We start from the raw sequence: 19,341 nt of genomic DNA, 5'->3' as shown, positions 1-19,341 counted from the left end.
CCTTGTAAACTGGGTTACGTGGATTGCCTCCTCTCCTCCTGCTTTCCTGACCCATCCCAGGTGCCCAGCCACCTCCCTTGACGGCTCCCACAAGCAGAATTTTTGAATAGAAATCAACAGCCTTTAAGGTATTGTCAACTCTTGATTATTCACACTAGGATGGAATAATTTTATCAAGAATCCAAAAGTTCTCCATGGCTTGGGACAGTAGTATACGTTATTTCATAGCCAAATTCCTTACAAATCTGCTTCATTTAAGGCAGTATTAAAATTGCTATCCCTAAACAGAAATGTCGTGATGATGAGGTGGGAGGAGATCAGCTCATGGGAGGGTAGGGGAAAGGCAGCTCAGCACAAAACGCCTGCAATAGATGCTCCAGAAAAAGGACTCCAATAAGCCTGTATTAGGAATTGCCTTGTGAGATTCCTCCCGCAAAATAAATCTTCCAGGCTCAGGACTTTTCTTCTTTGCTTTGTGCTAGCCATGTCTCTCCATTAGAAAGTTGTCTTTCCTTGCCCTCGCCACCTCTACCCTACCACCCTCTTGTGTCTCTTCTCTTTCAACACCCCTCCTTTCCTCACCTCTCCTTTACTTCTTTCTTTTTTTCCTCTCCCACTCTTTCTATCTGGCAATATAGTTCTTGCTGTCTTTCTTCTCTGACCTTCTTTTTCTATCTCCTGTCTCTGAAATGGCACTCTTCTGTGCTGATCTGCCTGTAGCCGGCTCTGGCTAGAGCTGAAGCTCTGTATGTCAGTACATCTAATGCCCTGCCCCACAGGGAAGTCCTAAGACAGCAAACTTGGAGGAGAGAGGTGGTTCTTCCTTTGATGTTCTTCCTTGCTCTGAGGGGACATGTTAAGAAGGCAGAGGTAGGATGGGGGTGGAAAGGGGGAGGGTAGGCACAGAGATCTTTGTCAGGCTGGCCTTCATGGTGTAGTTTCCCTATTTAGCCTGAGTACTTGTAAACCCTCAAAACACCTACCATTTATTCAAGACCAAAATGCACTCTGACAGCAAGTAGAAAATGCCCGCCACCCTGCTGCCATGAAGACTGGAGAGTCAACTATTTCAGAGAAAAAGTCATGCCCGCTTCAATCATTTCAGCCCCTTCTGAAGGGGCAGCCTGCTCTCTTGTGCTTGCCTGAAATGGCTTCAATAAAATGTCACTGAGCTCTCTAGGTGTTGACTGAGTCTGTGTCTTGTCTCACACTCTGAGAGCAGCCTTGAAGCTGATGGGTTCCAGGAAGAGGTACCTTACCCACATGGGGAATCCTATGAACCCCACTACCCTGTGCTTTCAAGCTCTGGCCCTGGGCTCCGAGGAGGCCAGCATGGTCCCTGAGACCCTCCTCTGGCCTGGATGTGGTAGAGGGTGCTCTACTGTATCCAGAGCTCTCCAGTGACAGTTCTTCCCACACAGTTCTTCCCACTGTTATACACATTCCCTCTGGTGGGAATGGCTCTGCTCTCTGGTCTGGCCTTTCAACATTACCATCACCTTTAACACTGTTTCCCGGGCCCACCTCTGTGGCACTTACTCCAGGGCAGCATGAGAACCCCTTTCCTGATATCATGCAACAGGACACCTCCCGCCCACAACTTCTGCATACCACCATCGCTGGTGGTCTCTTGTTACACCCCTCTCCTCCCCAAACCCTAATCTTCCCTCCTACTACTCTAGGACCCAAAGTCAAGACTATTAAACAGATCATTGTTGTTGTTAGCTGCCATCAGGTCAGCACCTGACTCACAGTGACCCCATGCACAACAGAACAAAACATTGCCCAGTCCCGTGCTAACTCCATGAGCAGTGGCAGGTCAGACTGTTGTGATCTATAGGGTTTTCATTGGCTGATTTTTTTTTTTTTTTTTTTACTTTAGATGAAGGTTTACAGGACAAATAGTTTCTCATTACACAGTTATTACGCATATTGTTTTATGATATTGGTTAACAAACCGACGACATGTCAGCACTGTCTCTTCTCAACTTTGGGTTCCCTATTACCAGCTTTCCTGTCCCCTCCTGCCTTCTAGTCCTTGTCCCTAGACTGTTGTGCTCCATTAGTCTCGTTTTGTTTTATGGGGCTGTCTAATCTTGGGCTGAAGGGTGAACCTCGGGAGTGACTTCACTACTGAGCTAAAACGGTATCTCTGGGGTTTCTCCAGTCTGTCAGGCCAGGAAGTCTGGTCTTTTTTTGTGAGTTAGAATTTTGTTCTACATTTTTCTCCAGCTCTGTCTGGGACCCTCTGTTGTGATCCCTGTCAGAGCAGTCAGTGGTGGTAGCCAGACACCATCTAGTTGTACTGGACTCAGTCTGGTGGAGGCCGTGGTAGTTGTGGTCCATTAGTCCTTTGGACTAATCTTTCCCTTGTATCTTGTTTTCTTCATTTTCCCTTGCTCCCGAAGGGGTGAGACCAGTGGAGTATCTTAGATGGCTGCTCACAAGCTTTTAAGACCCCAGACGCTACTCACCAAGCTAGAATGTAGAACATTTTCTTTATAAACTGTGTTATGCTAGATGTTCCCCGAAACCATGGTCCCCACAGCATTGGCTGATTTTTTGAAGTAGATCACCAGGCCTTTATTTCTAGTTCATCTTAGTCTGAAGCTCTGCTGAAACGTGTACAGCATTATAGCAACATACAACTGAGAATCCCAGAGGTACAAGGAACTTTTGAATTCCAGTCTCCTAATTTACAGGTGGGAAAGCTGAGGAACAGAGAAGTCATGATATGTACTGGCGGCCCATTCCTGATTCCTAAGCCAAGCTTCTCTCCCCCAGAGCAGCAGAGCACAGTGAAGTTAGAAAGAATAAGATTAAGTCCAGCTTTATCCCATATAAGTTGTGTGACTTTGGGAAGTTATGTAACCACTCTGCTCTTCAGTAATAGTAACTATATCATGGTGTTGTCACAAGAATTAAATGAGATAGTGGATGTAAAGTGCTGAGTGTGGTCCCAACACATAGAAAAAAAAAAAAAAAAACCCACTGCCATCGAGTCAATTCTGACTCATAGTGACCCTATAGGACAGAGTAGAACTGCCCCATACAGTTTCCAAGGAGCACCTGGTAGATTTGAACTGCCGACCTTTTGGTTAGCAGCTGTAGCACTTAACCACTATGCCGCAAGTATTCCCATAGTAAGTACCCAATAAATGTTGTTGTTGTTGTTATTCTTAGCTTGATTTTTGGACATGGAAAAAAAAATCACAATGTGGGAGGGAAAGACCAGTCTGCCACCACAGCAGTGGTTTCACTGATGGGATTGATGAGAAGGAGGAGGAAAGAGAAGTGGGGAAGGGACTTCAAGTACCTCCAAAAACCTGTGTCTGTGACTGGGTGCTAGGGAGAAAGCCTGTATCCCACATCCACCTGAAAAATTCTTGAAGGCATCAGCTGTCCTCAGAGATGCTCTCAGACCAGAGCAGGCTCTGTCTAGCTCAGGAAGGCTCAGGAAGGCCTGAGGAGAAAGGGAGAGGAATGGGACATGGAACCCCAGAGCTAATGGCTGAAGTCAATGCATGATTTGGAGGGGCCCAAAGAGCCTTGGGGAGGAAGAGCACACCTTCCTCTCCTCACCTCAAGCATGAGGCATCTTCTCTTGAGACCCTGCACTCCTTTTTTACTAAAAGGCCCCAGAGAGAAGAGTCAACACCTAGAGCCTGGCTACCCTGAGAAGCCCTGTTGGGAAAGGGGGTAGCTCAGCCAGAGACAGGACCCCACCTTCCTGAAGAGAGGCAAGGTCCAGCCTGATATAGGAAGGCTTCTCCCACCCCAAAAACTCTCCCTCCCTGGGAACTTCTAGGACCACCTAGGAGCCCATGGAGAGCCCTTGGGTCTGGAGCATCCTCAGAAAAACATAAAAGCAGCCTCGGGGAAATATAGCATCTTCAAGCCTATCTAATTTGCCCTCTAATCCTAGGATAGTCAAGGCATGTAATTCATGCTTCTCCAGCCTCCCCGCCTATGAAACAGCACAAAGTCCCAACTCTTCTTTTCCTTGAGGCTGAGCCACTGAATACATCAAACACATCTTTGTGGTTGACCCCTTTCATCACCCCCATAAACAAGGAAAAGGGACAAAAAGGCCAGCTCTGGCGATTGGCTCCTCCTCTTTGCTCTTTGCTCCCCTAATTAGCCACCTTGGCACTTAGCAACTGCCAATATTCCAAGCTTATGAACCTGATTTAATGGTGATTTGGGGTTTGACCCAGCTCAGCCCTCCATCCCCCTGCTAGATAAAAGGGGGAAAGCTGAGCTGTGACTTGATAATTCGTGCCTCCCATTCTCCCCTCCCGGGCTCCTACCTGTCTGTCTCTCTCTTCTGCCATGTCGTGCCACTCCATTCGGCCAGGCTACAGAAGTGGCAGTCGGCGCTTTAGCTCGTGCATGGCTGTCATCCCCCGGACAGTGACCCTCTGTGCAGTGAGCAAGGGACCCTGCCGGCCTGGGGGTGGTGCGGGCCTCCGAGCCCTGGCCTGCCTCAGCTCACGGAGCCTGTGCAACATGGGCTTCGGGAGGCCCCGGGTCGCCTACAGGTGCGGCTTGCCTGGCTTCGGGTACCAAGTGGGGGGCTCCTGTGGGCCTTCTCCCTGCATCACCGCCGTCACCATCAATGAGAACCTGCTGGTGACACTCGAGCTGGAGATTGATCCAACCGTACAAAGGGTGAAGAGGGATGAGAAGGAGCAGATCAAGTGCCTCAACAACCGCTTTGCATGCTTCATCAAGAAGGTAAGAGGCCGGGGCCCAAGTGGTTCAGGGCTGCAGGATGAGAACCACTGCAGGAAACATGATTGTCTGGTCCAGGGGGAGCAGGAAAACACTGACGATAGAGAAGTCACAGTTTATCCATTGGCTGGAAACCCTGGTGGTGTAGTGGTTAAAAGCTACTGCTGCTAACCAAAAGGTCAGCAGTTCAAATCCACCAGGTGCTGCTCGGAAACCCATTGGGGCAGTTCTACTCTGTCCTTTAAGGTCACTATGAGTTGGAATCAACTCGACGACAATGGGTTTAATGGCTCCTGTAGTCCACAACCACTGATTGTTGTGAGATGGTTAGATCAGGCTCAACATAAAACATGTTTGTGGCCTTGTCCTTTTTTTAAGCATGTCATCTTTCTCTGGATATTATCTGATAAAATCATCAAAGTTGTCTGAGGTTAGACTACAAGAGGAACTTCCAAAGCAAGGAAGGGAATTACCAAAGAGGCAGAGAATTGTCCTTCCTGAAGAGGCTTTAAAAATAGAGCCACATTCTGTCTGCCTGAACTGGGTTGAGACCCTTGGGCCTGGAGGTAGAGATGGGCACTGTGATACCAGAATTTGCCATCAGATTAGGCCTTGGATGAGCAGAAAGTGGGGTAGTCTGAGCTAGGGACACTAGGTGACGATCATCCAGGTCTGTCAACCTCGGAGCCAGAGCTCTGAAAGGCTATAGGAGGGGTAACACACCGCCTTTAGAAAGCACCAAACTGGCCTGTCACTCTTCAGCTGTCCCCGGGCCTGCCCCATGTCCCCGGGAAGCACTTGGGATCAGGATACATGCCAAGGGCTGAGCTGGTGTTTTTCCGGTAACCTCAAAGTTTAGAGCAAAGACCTGGGCCCTGGTGTTGGCTCTCCTATTATCCTGAGGCCCTCATACAAGCAAGCCACTTCTTCTCAGCCTCAGGGACCCTACTATGTGTGTGGAGTGGGAGTGGGGAGTGGATTAAAGGAGGTAACATATGCAAAAGTGTTTCAAAAAGGAACTCATTTTAGTCAAATGGGAACTGTTACACTTATCATTTTATTTTTAAAGCTTATTAAGTTCTGGTTGTAAACTCATTCCATAACTCGGGCCCTGATGGTCAACAATGTCATAACCACCTTCTATAAGAGTGGGAGGCTCCTGGTGGTGTGGCTGTTGATGAGAAGCAGGGCAACATTAGTTCTTCTGCAGCTTTCTTGGAAAGACAATGCACAATACGGAAAATCCCAGGCAGAGGACTAGAGACTGTGTTCCCTTCGCCAATGGCCATGGTCAACTCATTCAGTTTTTCCTAATCTGTTTCCATTACACAAAAATGGAGGCAGTGGGCCAGCAGCTTCCGTGTTACTGTGACCTTGGCATTTTTTGGATACAGCCATGCAGGATGCAGCATAGCAGGTGAAGAGCTTAGGGTTCTAAGCCAAAACCCTTGATCTGACCTTCCCCCGCTTGAGTGCCCCTGAAAAAAGCAAGCCCCTACTCCCAAGTATAACATCACCATCTTGCGTTAGTATGAAGACTCGCAAAGAGCCTTCCCACACATGACCTCCATAGGAGTTGTAGGAAGCAAAATAAGGCTTGAAGGGATGGGATGCCTTGGTCAAAACCTCAAGGCTAGTGAGAGGTAGGCAGGCAGGACTGGAACGTGGACCTGCCCCAGGCATCTTGGGACTGTACCCTTTCTATTACAATATGCAACCCTGAATGGAAGGTGGGGGTCCTATACCTCAGGCTGGGGAGACACAGAGGCGAATATCCTCAGGGGCCAGTAGACGCAGAGACCCTAATCTTTGCAAATTCTAGCACATTAGTAGTGGTGTGTTGGGAGAAAGGGCACAACCCTGTTCCATTGCCCCGGCTACCATTTACTCTTCCCAAGCCACAGTCCCCACGATCCCTGCTACCCAGTAACATCACATTCTTGGCTGCAGGTGAGGTTTCTGGAGCAACAGAACAAGCTACTAGAGACCAAATGGAACTTCCTACAGCAGCAGAGGTGCTGCCAGAGCAACATCGAGCCCATCTTCGAGACTTACACTTACGCTCTCCAGAAGCAGCTGGACTGTGTGGCTGGGGACCCAACGAGGCTGGAGTCAGAGCTCTGTAGCCTCCAGGAAGTGCTGGAAGGCTACAAGAAAAAGTGCGTCTGCCCATGGGGGATGACATGAGCATGGACTTCAGGGCCTGACAGACACCATCATAAGCCAGCTAGAGACCTAGGGCAAGCTACTTAAACAATCTGGACCTCAGTTTCCCCATCTATAAAATGGGAAGCCTGAAACTTAGTTCATTATATGGTAGAACAACTTAGTAGGATGACATAGGCAGAGCATATAGGTCTACTGCCCATTTGTCACATGGTGTTATTGTTAGCTGCCAGCAAGTTGGCCCCTGACTCATGGCGACCCCGTGCACAATGGAACGAAACGCTGCCTGGTCCTGTGCCATCCCCCTAATTGATTGCAGATCAGACCATTGTGACCCATAGGGTTATCACTGGCTGATTTTCAGAAGTAGATCACTAGGCCTTTTTTCCTAGCCCATCTTCGTCTGGAAGCTCTGCTGAAATCTGTTTAGCATCATAGCAATAAGCAGGCCTCTACTAACAGATGGGTGGTGGCTGCACTGAAGGTGCATTGAGCTCTGAAATTATACATTTCTATCTTTCTCTCTCCTCCCACAGCCCTGCCTAGATAAGGCTTCATTCTCACTGTAAGTCAGATGCTTTCACCTGCCATTTCAGCCACTCCAGGTTTCTGCTGCAAACCACCTGTTCTGCCCTGTCTTACATCAATCCTTTGCAAATCCTGAACTACCTCCTATTCCCCAGGCAGATTCCCACACATTCCTCCCTCCAAGCTTCTGCTTCTGCTGTCCCTTCCGCCTGATAAGCCCTCTCTCTAATAAGCACTTGCAGGCTAACAGGCTGTTGTAGTTAGTTGCCTTTGAGTCGATTCCAACTCATGGCAACACCATGTATGCAGAGTAGAACTGTGGGGTTTCAAAGGTGTGACCTTTCAGAAGCAGATGGCCAGGAGTGGGTAGCTGATATGCATATGTGAATGAAGGATGTGCCGATGTGCCGGCATGCAGAATCTAGTGTCTGCAAGAGGTTGAAACCCAGATAAATTGCTATCACAGGTCCTGGGGGACCCATCCTAGGCCAATGCCCCATGGGAGGGCATGTTCCAGTGGGGCGGGACAAACTGGGCACATTTTCAGTGATGAGAAGCAAGTGCAAATATACTGAGAGTAATGACTGATAAGGATGTAGGTCCCTGGAATGGAGCCAGGTGGGAGACTCCAGTGAAGCAAGTGTCATCTATGCTCCTGCCTGATGCCAGACCCTGTGATGGGAGGCTTGGGTGTTTGAGAGAGGAAAAAAGGCTACCTCCTTCCTGCAAGATGCCCCAGTCCAGTATGCACGGACCACTCATGCATGCACAGGGACAGCTTCAGTGTGGTGAAAAGCAGGAGGGGAGAGGAATCCCAAGGGAGGGAGAGAGCAGAAGGGACCCAGGAAGGCTTCTTGGAGGAGGTGCCATTTGCTTGGGACCTTGAAGGATAAGTTTCATTCCAGTGACTTCTTAATAAGAAGGGTGTCCAGAGGAGGCCCTGGGAAGGAAGACGGACAGAAGCAGATGACAAGAGCGCACCAAGTGAGAGAGGACAACTCAGGCAAAGGCTGTGACAGAGACAAGACGCAGCAAGGCTATGGGACTGAGTGGAGGGAAGGAGGAGACTGGCCCCCTCAGCTGAGAAGTGCCTTTCTGAGCAGTAAATAGCAAGATAAGACCAAAGATGGTTAGGAGACATCGTATGCCGCTCAAGCTGAGGACTTTGGATTTTAAAAGCAGGGCAGTAGGAGAAGGGTGAGATCAAAATGGTATTTTAACAATAATAGCAAACACACAGTACTTATTCCCTGCCAGGTACTGTCCTAGTGCTTTGCAGATATTAACTCATGTGATAAATTAACTCACAGCAGACCTGTGAGACAGGTACTCCGTGAACAGGTACCCTGTTGTCCTCCTTCTACAGATGGGGCACAGAGAGGTTAGGTACCTTACCTAAAGTCACAAAACTAGCAAGTGACAGAGCTGGAATTCAAACCCAGTCCATCTGGCTCCAGGGTCCACTGCCAGAGCCTCAGCAGAGTTCTGGTGGGAAAAGGAAAGATGGGCGTCAGGAAGCACAGTGAAGCTTTCAATGAATCGAAGTCACTCATCAAACTGAGTCATTCCGAACCCTCTGAACCTGATTTCCTCGCCTTGGGGAGCAGTGAGTAGGCCAAAGAGTTCCCTGGGAGCCTAGCAAATACTTGGGCCACCTCTATGGGCCTGGAGTAATTGCTACCTCTGCAACTGAAATGCCAGGTTGAGGCCAGGCTCAGAACCTCCTGGTGAGGAGTGGGCACGGGGTCTGCCAGAAACTTCAGTGACTGCAGTCAACTCTCAGAACAACTCCAAAGAGTCAGAGCTGTGCCAGCAACAGCCAGCCAACTGTCCTCCACCTTCCCAGAGGAAACAACTAGATGAAGTGGGCTTCCTTAGCAGAAAGATAGAATGAAGGTGGCTTTAAGAAGGACTTACCAGGGGATGATTCATCACAAGAACAGGATACAGGGGGAAGATGGTTAACTTGAAAACTGGCTAATGAGAGGCTATGTTAATAATCATCTGTCTTGAATGGTAGGAAGGGCTAGAGGTGCCCACAGGCGGCTGGACCTGGTGACCTCTTAGGTTGTTCAGTCAGAGAGAGGCAGATTTGGAACCTAAAGGCCTCTTCCCTCAGGCCTGAAACCAAGGCCTTTTCCAAACTCCAGAAGCCTGACTATAACATTTCTTTCTCCTCATCCCTCCAGATATGAGGAGGAGCGCTCCCTGTGACCCTGTGCCGAGAATGAGTTTGTCGCCTTGAAGAAGGTAAGGGGGGATGTGGCAGAGTGGGAGAAGTCCCCCTGTGCTGGCACAGCTGGCCTAGGACACTCAGCCCTGGACTGTGTCCGAAAGTGTCTGCTGCCCACCTACCCACAAAACGGTCTCTCCCCCCTCAGACTCTTGTGCCAGCCCCACTGCCCCCATGAAAGGGACGTCAGCCTCCTCCCGCCCCTTGCAAGGGGGCAGTGATTGACCTGGCCTCAACCTCCCAACTCACTTGGGCTAAAGAAGGTTAAGCGCGGTGTCTACACCTGCCCGAGAAGCTGGAGAGGTGGTAATCCCAAATCAAAAACTCTGACAGGAACACCCCAAGATGAAAACGGTCATGATGATTCCTTAGATAGACACACAGCCAGATGTTTCCAGGCCTGAACTCCACAAAGTGAGCTCTGAGGAGCCACAGTCAAGGCTCCTTTAAGTCCCTTCTTTCAGATCCTTCCCCATCAGGGTTCCAGGCCATAGCCTGGGGTCCAGGGGCTGGGGACACCCTCCTCCCCCAGCCTTGGTTCTGTCACCCTTTCACTTCTACTTGGGTCTGAGGAAAGGTGGGACGCGAACCTGCCACCTGCTACCAGCTGGCCTGGAAGGGGGCCCTGGCTGGTGGAAGGTGGTCCTCTGAGGAGAGCTTGCTGGGAGCCAGACCACAGCCAGTGCCCCAGCCCCAGGTTACAGTCTGTCACTGCTCTGCCACAGGATGTGGACACAGCGTTCCTGATGAAGGCTGACCTGGAGACAAACGTGGAGGCTCTGCTCCAGGAGATCGACTTCCTGAGAGGCCTGTATGAGGAGGTACCTGCGGCCAGGCTGCCCACCAGGTGGTCAGTCTGGGCCAGTCCCAAGGGACCAAGGGACCGATGGGGTGGGAAGGCTCCTGCCTGTGGGCACATTTCCAGACTAGCCGACTTAAAAATGAGCACGTAACGAAATCAGTGGGGACAGAGGTTCTCAGGCAGTGAGACCCCCAGAAGATGGATCTTTCAGACCTGGGCTCTCAGGCCCCTTTGGGAAAGTTTCCACAGGACTCGGTGTAACTAGACGGTCGGGATGAGGAGCAAGTGGATGACTGAGGGCCCAGAATGGCTATAGTAAAGTCCCGTGCAAATCTGTCACCTGAATGTCAAAGCAGGTTCTCCCCCTTCCCCCACTTCTCTCCCCCTTTGTCCTCAAAGAGCTCACTCATTCTCTCCCGGGGCCCTCCCCCAGGAGATCTGCCTGCTCCAGTCTCAGATCTCAGAGACCTCGGTCATTGTGAAGATGGACAATAGCAGGGAGCTGGACATGGACAGCGTCATCGCCAAGATCAAGGCCCAGTATGACGACATCGCCAGCCGCAGCAAAGCTGAAGTGGAGGCCTGGTACCAGTGCCGGGTGAGGCTTGGGGAGCGAGAGGTGGGTGGGAGTTGATCCCCGACCTGCTCCCCCAGAAAGCAGGTGAGAAGTTAATGAGGGCTGTGCCACGCCACAGCCACAGGGAACCACGTAAACCCCATCCCTGCTGTTGCTGCTGGGCTCACGGACAGGTCTCTGCAGAGCATGTGGGAGGGGACCCTACAGACAGCCTAGGCCTATTATCAGGGTGCCATGGGCATCCAGCCGTATTTACCTGCAGACTTACCGGAAGTACTGGCTCCAGGCCTGGACTCTAAGCAACAGTCAGTAAATACTAATTTTTGATGAAGGCAAAGAGGGCTCCAGGCTTTAAGGCGTGGAAGGCAGCTGGTGGCATGGGGTGGTTACTAATGGAACAGAAACAGTGATTAAGGTGGCCGAGACTTAGGTAATTAAGGGCTTGCTGGGAGGGCAGGCATGCCCCCGAGGGCAATTGGATTTAACAATATTATCATCTCTGCCTCACCTACCCTGCCTGTGAAAGGCACCATGCAAGTGTTCATTCATTCTCTAATTCATTCATTCAACAACTGTTTATCATGCACCCATTAAACGCCAAATGCAGTTCCAGATGCTGGAGATGCAGCAGGGGACAGAACACACACAGTCCCTGCCTTGTGTCACTTTCATTCTAGAAACAGGAGAGACAGACAATAAACCAAATCGATAAATGCAATGGATGTGTGTTCGATGCTGATAAGTGCTATGGGGACAATAAATCAGGGTACAGGTTAGGGGGTGGTGTGGGGTATGATTTAAATAGGGACATCAGGGAAGCGTGGCCTTGCTGAGGAGTGTGGCCTTGAGAGGATATGAAGAATCAGAGCATCCCTGTCCTCAAGGAGATTCAGGGAGGGAGGCAGCAGGGGGAGAGAGGAAAGAGATGTGTAAGCAACCAAACCAAAATACAAGGTAGCATGAAATGATTGCTAAAGCAAGCAGTAGGCAGTAGGCTATGGGAATGATGACAGAGCAACAAATTGTGTCTGGAGAGGCAGAAATATTGCCATTTGATGTTAATCTTGAAGGACAAGTAAGATTTCAATAAGCAGAGAATAGAGGTTGGGTGGTCAGGCTGAGGAGCAGCAGGAGCCAGGAGAAGGAAGCATGGAAGTTCACGGCTGAGGTCTCTGGAGCGTGATGTTCTGTGAAAGAGATCAGGCCCAGAGGTATCCGTGGACGAATCACAGGAGGTCTACAGAGCTACGCTAAAGGACTTTAGACTTTTTTTTCTGAAGGCAGTGGTATCACTGCCCAGGGAGAACCCCAAGTGATGCTCTATCCATTTCGTAGAGGTACATGGTGATCAGAAGTAGCAAACCCTGGCCTGGAGTCAACTCCTGGCCCATCCACAGCCAGGTCTCACCCTAGCAGGCTCTTCCTCAGGTTGCCTTCCTGGGCCACCCATGAGTCAGGTAGTCTCAGGGAATACAATCTCATTTTCCCATCCTCCTAAGTCAGACAGAATCAGAAAGCCAACTCTATTAATTAAGGATTGTATTTAGCTGTAAGGATCAGAAATCTAACAATAGTTAAAACAGGTTAGGTTTTTACTTTTTTCTCAGATAACTTGAAGTACAGAAATAGATCAACAGGGATGGCATGGTGGTTCTCTGATGCTATCAGGGACCCAGGCTCCTAGACTTCCATCATCCTTACATATACGTTCATCCTCATGGTTGCCTCATGTCCCCAAAAGGCTGCTATACCTCCAATGTCACATACTCATTCCAGGCAGGAATAAGGAGAACAGAGGGCAGAAGAAACGTGCCAGCTGAGTCAACCTCCACTTTAAAGAGCTTTCCTGGAAGCCCTACCCAGCAACGTCTATAGTTCTCACTGGCAAGAACTATACGGCAAGTCCTCCATAGCTGCAAGGAAGGCTGAGAAATAATTTCTTATCTGGGCTCATTGCCACCCCAAACAAAAGCAGTGCTCTTTTTTAAGAAGAAGGGGAGAGTAGATATTGGTTAGGCAACTGCAGGATCTCCCACAGTAACCAAATAACAAAAGAGCCAAAGAGAGTGAATTTGTGATTGTCTCTTGTTTGGAATTTTCTATGCAATATGCTCCCATCCATTATATGCAGAAAATCTAGAGTTGGCCAATTTTTTAAAATCTATAAATGTAAGCTATAACATTTACTATACAGAAATTCTTTTCAGAGTACAAAGGTTAAAAAAAAGTGTTAAGCCAAGGTAGGACGTAACATTGCGTTTTGTTTTCAATTGTTTTCAGACAGAACACTAAAACGTACTCACCCCAATGGACATATATGGTCTGACCTCAGTCCTTGATCGGATAGGCATCCCAGGCTGAGCTCAGAAACCCCTTCCAAGGTCTGGAGGGATGTCTAAAAGGGAGAGCCACCCTTGGGAGACTATTGGGCTCTGGGACAGGGAAAATAAGATGAGACATTGAGAAAAGGATGAAACACAGGAAAGCTAGAGAGAGAAGAGGAGGTCTTGGAGCTTGGAGAGGAATTTCACAAGCCTGAAGACCCAGGGCTACAAGGGGAGAAAGAAGGATAAGGAGCGACCCATGTAAGGACACTGCAATTGGCTGGAAACAGAGAGGAGACAGGAGCAAAATAGGTGTAAGAATCCAGAGAGCACATGAGCAATCACTGGGGAAGGGACTCAGAGCACCTGAGCTGGGATCACTGGAGAAGAGAGTCGGGGCAGTGAGAAAGACAGTGAGCATATCCCAGAGTGTGGGGGCCTGGGGTTCTGACCTCCCCTGTCCCGGCAGTTTGAGGAGCTGAAGATGACAGCTGGGAACCACTGTGACAACCTCCGCAACTGCAAGAATGAGATCCTGGAAATGAACAAGCTGATTCAACGGCTGCAGCAAGAAATTGAGAATGTCAAAGCCCAGGTGAGGCCAGGGAAGAACCCATCAGAGGCTGACTTGCCCATGTGGGGCCATGTGGGGCAAGTCCAACATTCCCTGGGAGTGCTGAGGAAGAGGGAGCAGACTTGTGCTGCCTTGCTTAAGAGGAAGCGAGCTCCTTCTTCAGAAGAGCTGACCTGAGTCAGGATGAGCAGCCTCAGGACAGTGAGGTCCCCAACAGAGGCTAGATGACCTACTGTCAAAGATGAAATAGCAAGAGTGCTTCACTTAACGGGAGAGTAGAAAAGATGGTCTCCATGGTCCTTTCCAACCCAAAGACTCTGTAATTCTCTGAACTTGAAATTCAAGGTGACTCCAAGGAGTTCAGAAAACCAGACCCACTCTATCCTCCAAGGCTAGTAAAGACCAGTCAGATGCTTAAAACATACCTACTAGCCCCAAAGAAATTGTTCATCGTATCTGAGAGGGATATCTCAGATCCCCTTGAGGTGTTATAGACATGAGAGCTGGTCCCAATTTCCTGGAGGAACTATATATCACAATCCTAGGATGAAACTCATAGCAGATTTGAGTCTGGCATGTAAGCATCACCATGTCCTCTCTGCTCTTCTGAGAGTCTGCTCAGGACTCCAGGGCCCCCCATAATGCTTTTCTGCGCTGTCTCCCCCAGTGCTGCAAACTTGAGGGTGCCATAACCGAGGCAGAGCAGCAGGGTGAGGCGGCCCTCAGCGATGCCAAGTGCAAGCTGGCCGGGCTGGAGGAGGCCCTACAGAAGGCCAAGCAGAACATGGCTTGCCTGCTCAAGGAGTACTAGGAGGTGATGAACTCCAAGCTGGGCCTGGACATCAAGATCGCCACCTACAGGCGCCTGCTGGAGGGCGAGGAGCACAGGTGAGTTCAGCGAGGGCAGGTTAGTCAAGGGTGGGTACCAGGTGTGTGTATTGTCCAGCCCTCTGGTTGCCGCTGCTGCTGCTGCTGCTACCCAGCCCAGGGTCATCAAAAATCCAAACCTGCACACAGTTCACAGCCCTCATAATGGTCCATGGTGAGGGCATCTAAGGAGCCCTGGTGGCGCAGTGGTTAAGCACTCAGCTGTTAACCGAAAGACCAGCAGTTTGAACCCACCAGCCGCTCCTCAGGAAACCCTATGGGGCAGTTCTACTCTGTCCTATAGGGTCGCTACGAGTTAAAACCAACTCGACAGCAATGGGTATGGTGCAGGCAGGAGAAGGGGAGATGCAAATGCCTACCTGCCTTGTTCTCTTTCATGCAGTTACTTTGTGTCTTCTTCTCTTATCCCCAGGCTGTGTGAAGGTATCGGGCCAGTGAATATCTGTGAGTAGATGAGCCTTGCTCCAAGGGCTCCGGGGTCTTGGAGGTTGATCAGACCAGCACAGACAGCCCACACCATCCCTGCCCGGGCCTCTGCATGCCCTCCAACCCCAAAAGAAGAACTCTGTCTGCCAGGAGCTCCTGGTCTGACGGCGAGCTCCCTCGAGGCTGTCTTTTGGGGGTCAGAACTGGAAGCAGATACTTAGCATAGTTTTAGTGCTTCAAGGCCCATAAGCTGCAAGGAACCGTACTAACACGGGACAATTTTCTGGAGAAAGAGAATTTGAAGCAGGCTCAAGAAAGAGGGACGAGGCAAGTAGAAACAGAGACGGTGACTCAGATATCAGGACTGGCCTTGTCAAGGCTCCGGGTAAAGGCAGGTGGGGAACTTCTAAACACTTAATGTGGCTGGAGGGGGAGACATGGACATTGGTAGATGGATTGGGAGCGTCATTAGTGGTGAGTGGCAGCAGGTAGGGGGCATGGCCTGGCTGAGATGTTTCAGGGCAGACACCCCTAGTGCCATGTGGTACAGGGCCCTGAGCACCCCTTCCTGTTCCTGCAGCCGTGAGCAGCTCCAAAGGCGCTGTCCTGTACGATCCCTGTGTAGTCAGCAGACCCATGCTGAGGACCGAGTACTGCCTGGGGGGCACCAGCATCCTGCAGAGCAGTGGGGGCTGCAGCATCATGGGCACTGGTGAACTCTATATCCCCTGCAAGCCCCAGGGAATACTGGGCTGGGGGAGCGGGCGCAGCTCCAGCATGAAGCTGGGGGCTGGGGGCTCCGCCAGCCACAAGTGTTAGCCCCTCCCTAGAGGCTTGAAGCCCAGGGAACAGGGCCCCACCACCCTGGCCCTGGATTTGCACCTCCATTGGAGGTGAAGACAAGGATATTCCAAAATCGCCATCTCCTTGTATTAACTCCAGACTTCCCTTGGTTTTCAATGAGAGCGGCCCCTCAGGTGCACTCATATCTTAGCTATGTGCAGACCCTGAGTTAGGCTCTAAGGGAGGGGTGGGCTGCACAGAAATATATCCCCCGTGTCTCCTGCACTGGTGACAGTCCAGCCCTAGCGTGGCCAAGAGAATGGCTACCCTCTTTGGAATGAGAAGACCTGCTTTGTGGATGATCCTATGGAAGTTTCCCCACAAGGCCAGCCTCCTTTGCCCCAAGAGGCACCCCACCCCACCTTATCTCTGACTATCTTGCAGCCTAAGTGAACTTCTTTTAATACCCACCTGAAACATATACTATTGCCAATGTCAAAAAGAGACACCCCAAATCCCATTCTGAATTCCAAAGCTAACAGCCAGGATTTCAGAATCACTTAGGACCTGCCAATGTTCCTGTCAGCACAGGAAATCGACAGGTGGTCTCTGGGCAGTAGCTTTGCCTGCTCAGGTCTGTTGAACTCACACTATGAAAAGGAGTCTTTTTCCTGAGCCCACATTGGCAGCTGAAAGAGGGAGGCTCCCAGGAAAACTCCCAGAACAAAGGGCAAGGGGACGTGGAATATTTACTGGAGAGATGGAGGATCAAAAACTGAAATTATTTGCTCAATGGAATCAAGCCCTTTCCCCTCCCCTATCCTGTAAATAGCCACCCGGTTCCTGCTCCCTCTCCCTTTAGTTTCCCTTGGTTTGGGTCTGATATGAACGTGTTTTCCTGGCTACAGTGATGTTGAGCTGCCTCAGCCATCTTGGAAGATCTGGCTCTGGCACTGGGGGAGCTTGCCTGACTAAGATGGGAGGAGGTGCTGCTCCCCAGAGGCCCCGCCCCCAGTGCTGCATCACGCAGAAGCCCCTCCCACCAGGAATCCAAGGTCTCAGCCATGATGAGCTTTTTGGGCTTTTCTGTTCCAATAAACTGACTCTTGGTCACAGGCTACAGGAATCAGGATTATTCAGCCTGCACTGTGGGCATTATGAGGCTGAGGGGGAACCCATAAGCAGCCTTTGGTGGATGGGGGGCTTGGGAGTGGAAATAAAGGTTGTTACAGAACTGGGAAAGTTACATATGAATGATTTGCAAGTGGCGTGTAGAATAAATGCGGATCCATAAAAACCACACTTAACACCCAAGCCACTTGTCACATAAAAACCACACACCTACTGCACAGAGGCCTCCTCATATGCCCTAGAGAAAATCCTGGGGCACCCCTATCATGTCTATAGTACTTAAAACACCAATTGCCGTGGAGTCCACTCCAACTCATAGTGACCTCATGTGTGTCGAGTAGAACCGTGCTCCATAAGGTTTTCAAGACTGATATTTTGAAAGTAGATCACTAGGCTTTTCTTCCCAGGCACTTCAAGGTGGACTCCAACTTTTCAGTTAGGAGTTGTTTGCACCACCTAGGGACTCCATATCAATCCTTAGCAGCCCCAAAGTCCTGGGCTCTGCCTCCCCATCCCCTCTCCATCTCAGTATCTGGACAGCCCTGGCCAGAGAAAGCAGTCAAGATAGGTGGTAGCTGGTGAGAGAGGAAGGCCAGGATCCTCCAGTCTCCCCTCTCCTCTTGTTGTTGTTACTTGCTATCAAGCGGATTCCAACTCACAGAGACCCCACACGTGCAGAGTAGAACTGCTCCATAGGGTTTTCAAGGCTGTGACCTTTCAGAAGCTGACCACCAGGCCTGTCTCCAGAGGCATCTCTGGATAGGTTCGAACCTTCGGTCTTTCGGCCTTTTGCACCGCCCAGGGACTCCTTCTCCTCTTGGGATGGGGGGATCCCAAGTCCTGGGCTCTTCCTCCTCACTCCCAGACCATTATCCTTGCCTGGACAGCCCTGGCCTAGGGGAAGCAGTCAAGGTGGGCAGTGGCTGGCAAGGGAGAAGGACCAGGACACTCCAGTCTCCTCTTAGTCTCCTCTTAGGGAGCACCAAGACCTAGAGACAAGACCTGGTCAGCAGTGGCTCCACACTCCGTGAGGCCCCAACTCCCCTCCCTGTTGCCTCCCTGTCCCCGATCTCCACCCTTCCTCAGGGGCTCTCTTCCCTTTGTGGGCACCTTTCCTGAGAGTTGGGGTATAGCTCCCCACCCCCAGAGCCCTATACTGAGCATCTATTGTGTGCCAAGCCACACCACATGGGGCTCCCAGCCCAGCAGGGAATAGTCTTGGAACCCGAGATCACTGGTGTGAGGGTGCTTGTGAAAGGCCATGACAGAGGGCCATGGGGGCATAGCTGAGGGTGTCACCTTAGTCACAGAAATCAGGATGCTTTCCAGGAAGAGGACAGGCAAGCCTGAATCCTGAGATTGGTGGAGATAGTGAAAGATCTGGGCAAGGGAGCAGCCACTGTGAGCCGGAGAGAGTGTGTATGGCTGAAGGAAGCACATGCTTGGGGCCTGGGAGTCTCAGTGTCCCTTGAAGCCACTCTGGACCTGACCCTAGTGTCAGCTAAGCTCCCTGCTAGTTAAAAAAATCAAAGCTCTGCAGACAACAAGGGCACTCTAGCCTAGAGTTGGCAGAAACAGAGATTCCAAGGAGACCACCTCTATGCCCCACTGGGGTTTTCTGACTGACTTAGGAGTCAAGCAGGAGAGGGAAAGAAGGCTCTTGCCACCTCCCTCCAAGGTGTGCTCCAGGCCTGGCAGCTGTCCCTTAGGGACTTCACATTCCAGAGCGCCCGGGCCTCTACTGAGTGTATGCTGGGGAGGGGAGGCTGTTTGGAACCATCCATCAGGCCCTGCTCATCCCAACAGTGGGGTGCTCCCATTCTCCCTCTCCTTCCCGAAGGAGGAAATGACTCAGGGCAAGCGCAACTAAAGTGCCTCCTGGTGGCATCCCAGTGGGTTCACATTCCACTCATCTCAGCAAACATCTCCTGAGCTTCTCCTCTGGGCCAGTGCCTTGCTGGATGCCGGGGATACGGGGATGATCAGGTCCCCTGCCCGCGGGGAAGAAGAGACTTGAGCAAGAGAGGAAGAACTGCATGAATCCAGAGCCTCAATGTATTCAGCTTGGCTCAGGAATCCAAACTCTGGGTTCTTTTCAGAGCACTCCAGTGAGGACCAGATAAGGAAGCCCCAAAAGTCATGGTGAGGGTGGGTGATGGGGAAGGAAGGGTTTTG

The 19,341-nt window shown here is 50.7% G+C and overlaps 1 protein-coding gene across 1 annotated transcript; it reads left to right on the top strand.

Annotated features, from left to right (window-relative positions):
* The first annotated feature begins 4,332 nt into the window (after positions 1 to 4,332).
* KRT82 (keratin 82) lies at positions 4,333 to 16,071 on the top strand. Its single transcript, XM_004388363.1, is given in 9 exon segments — positions 4,333 to 4,737; positions 6,685 to 6,893; positions 9,618 to 9,678; positions 10,387 to 10,482; positions 10,897 to 11,061; positions 13,834 to 13,959; positions 14,606 to 14,826; positions 15,239 to 15,270; positions 15,833 to 16,071. Coding segments are annotated over 9 exon segments (1,554 nt in total).
* The last annotated feature ends 3,270 nt before the right edge of the window (positions 16,072 to 19,341 follow it).

This window comes from Trichechus manatus, unplaced genomic scaffold (genome assembly GCF_000243295.1).
Source record: "Trichechus manatus latirostris isolate Lorelei unplaced genomic scaffold, TriManLat1.0 scaffold00209, whole genome shotgun sequence".
Classification (NCBI taxonomy): domain Eukaryota; kingdom Metazoa; phylum Chordata; class Mammalia; order Sirenia; family Trichechidae; genus Trichechus; species Trichechus manatus.
This window is presented reverse-complemented; position numbering and strand designations above follow the sequence as displayed.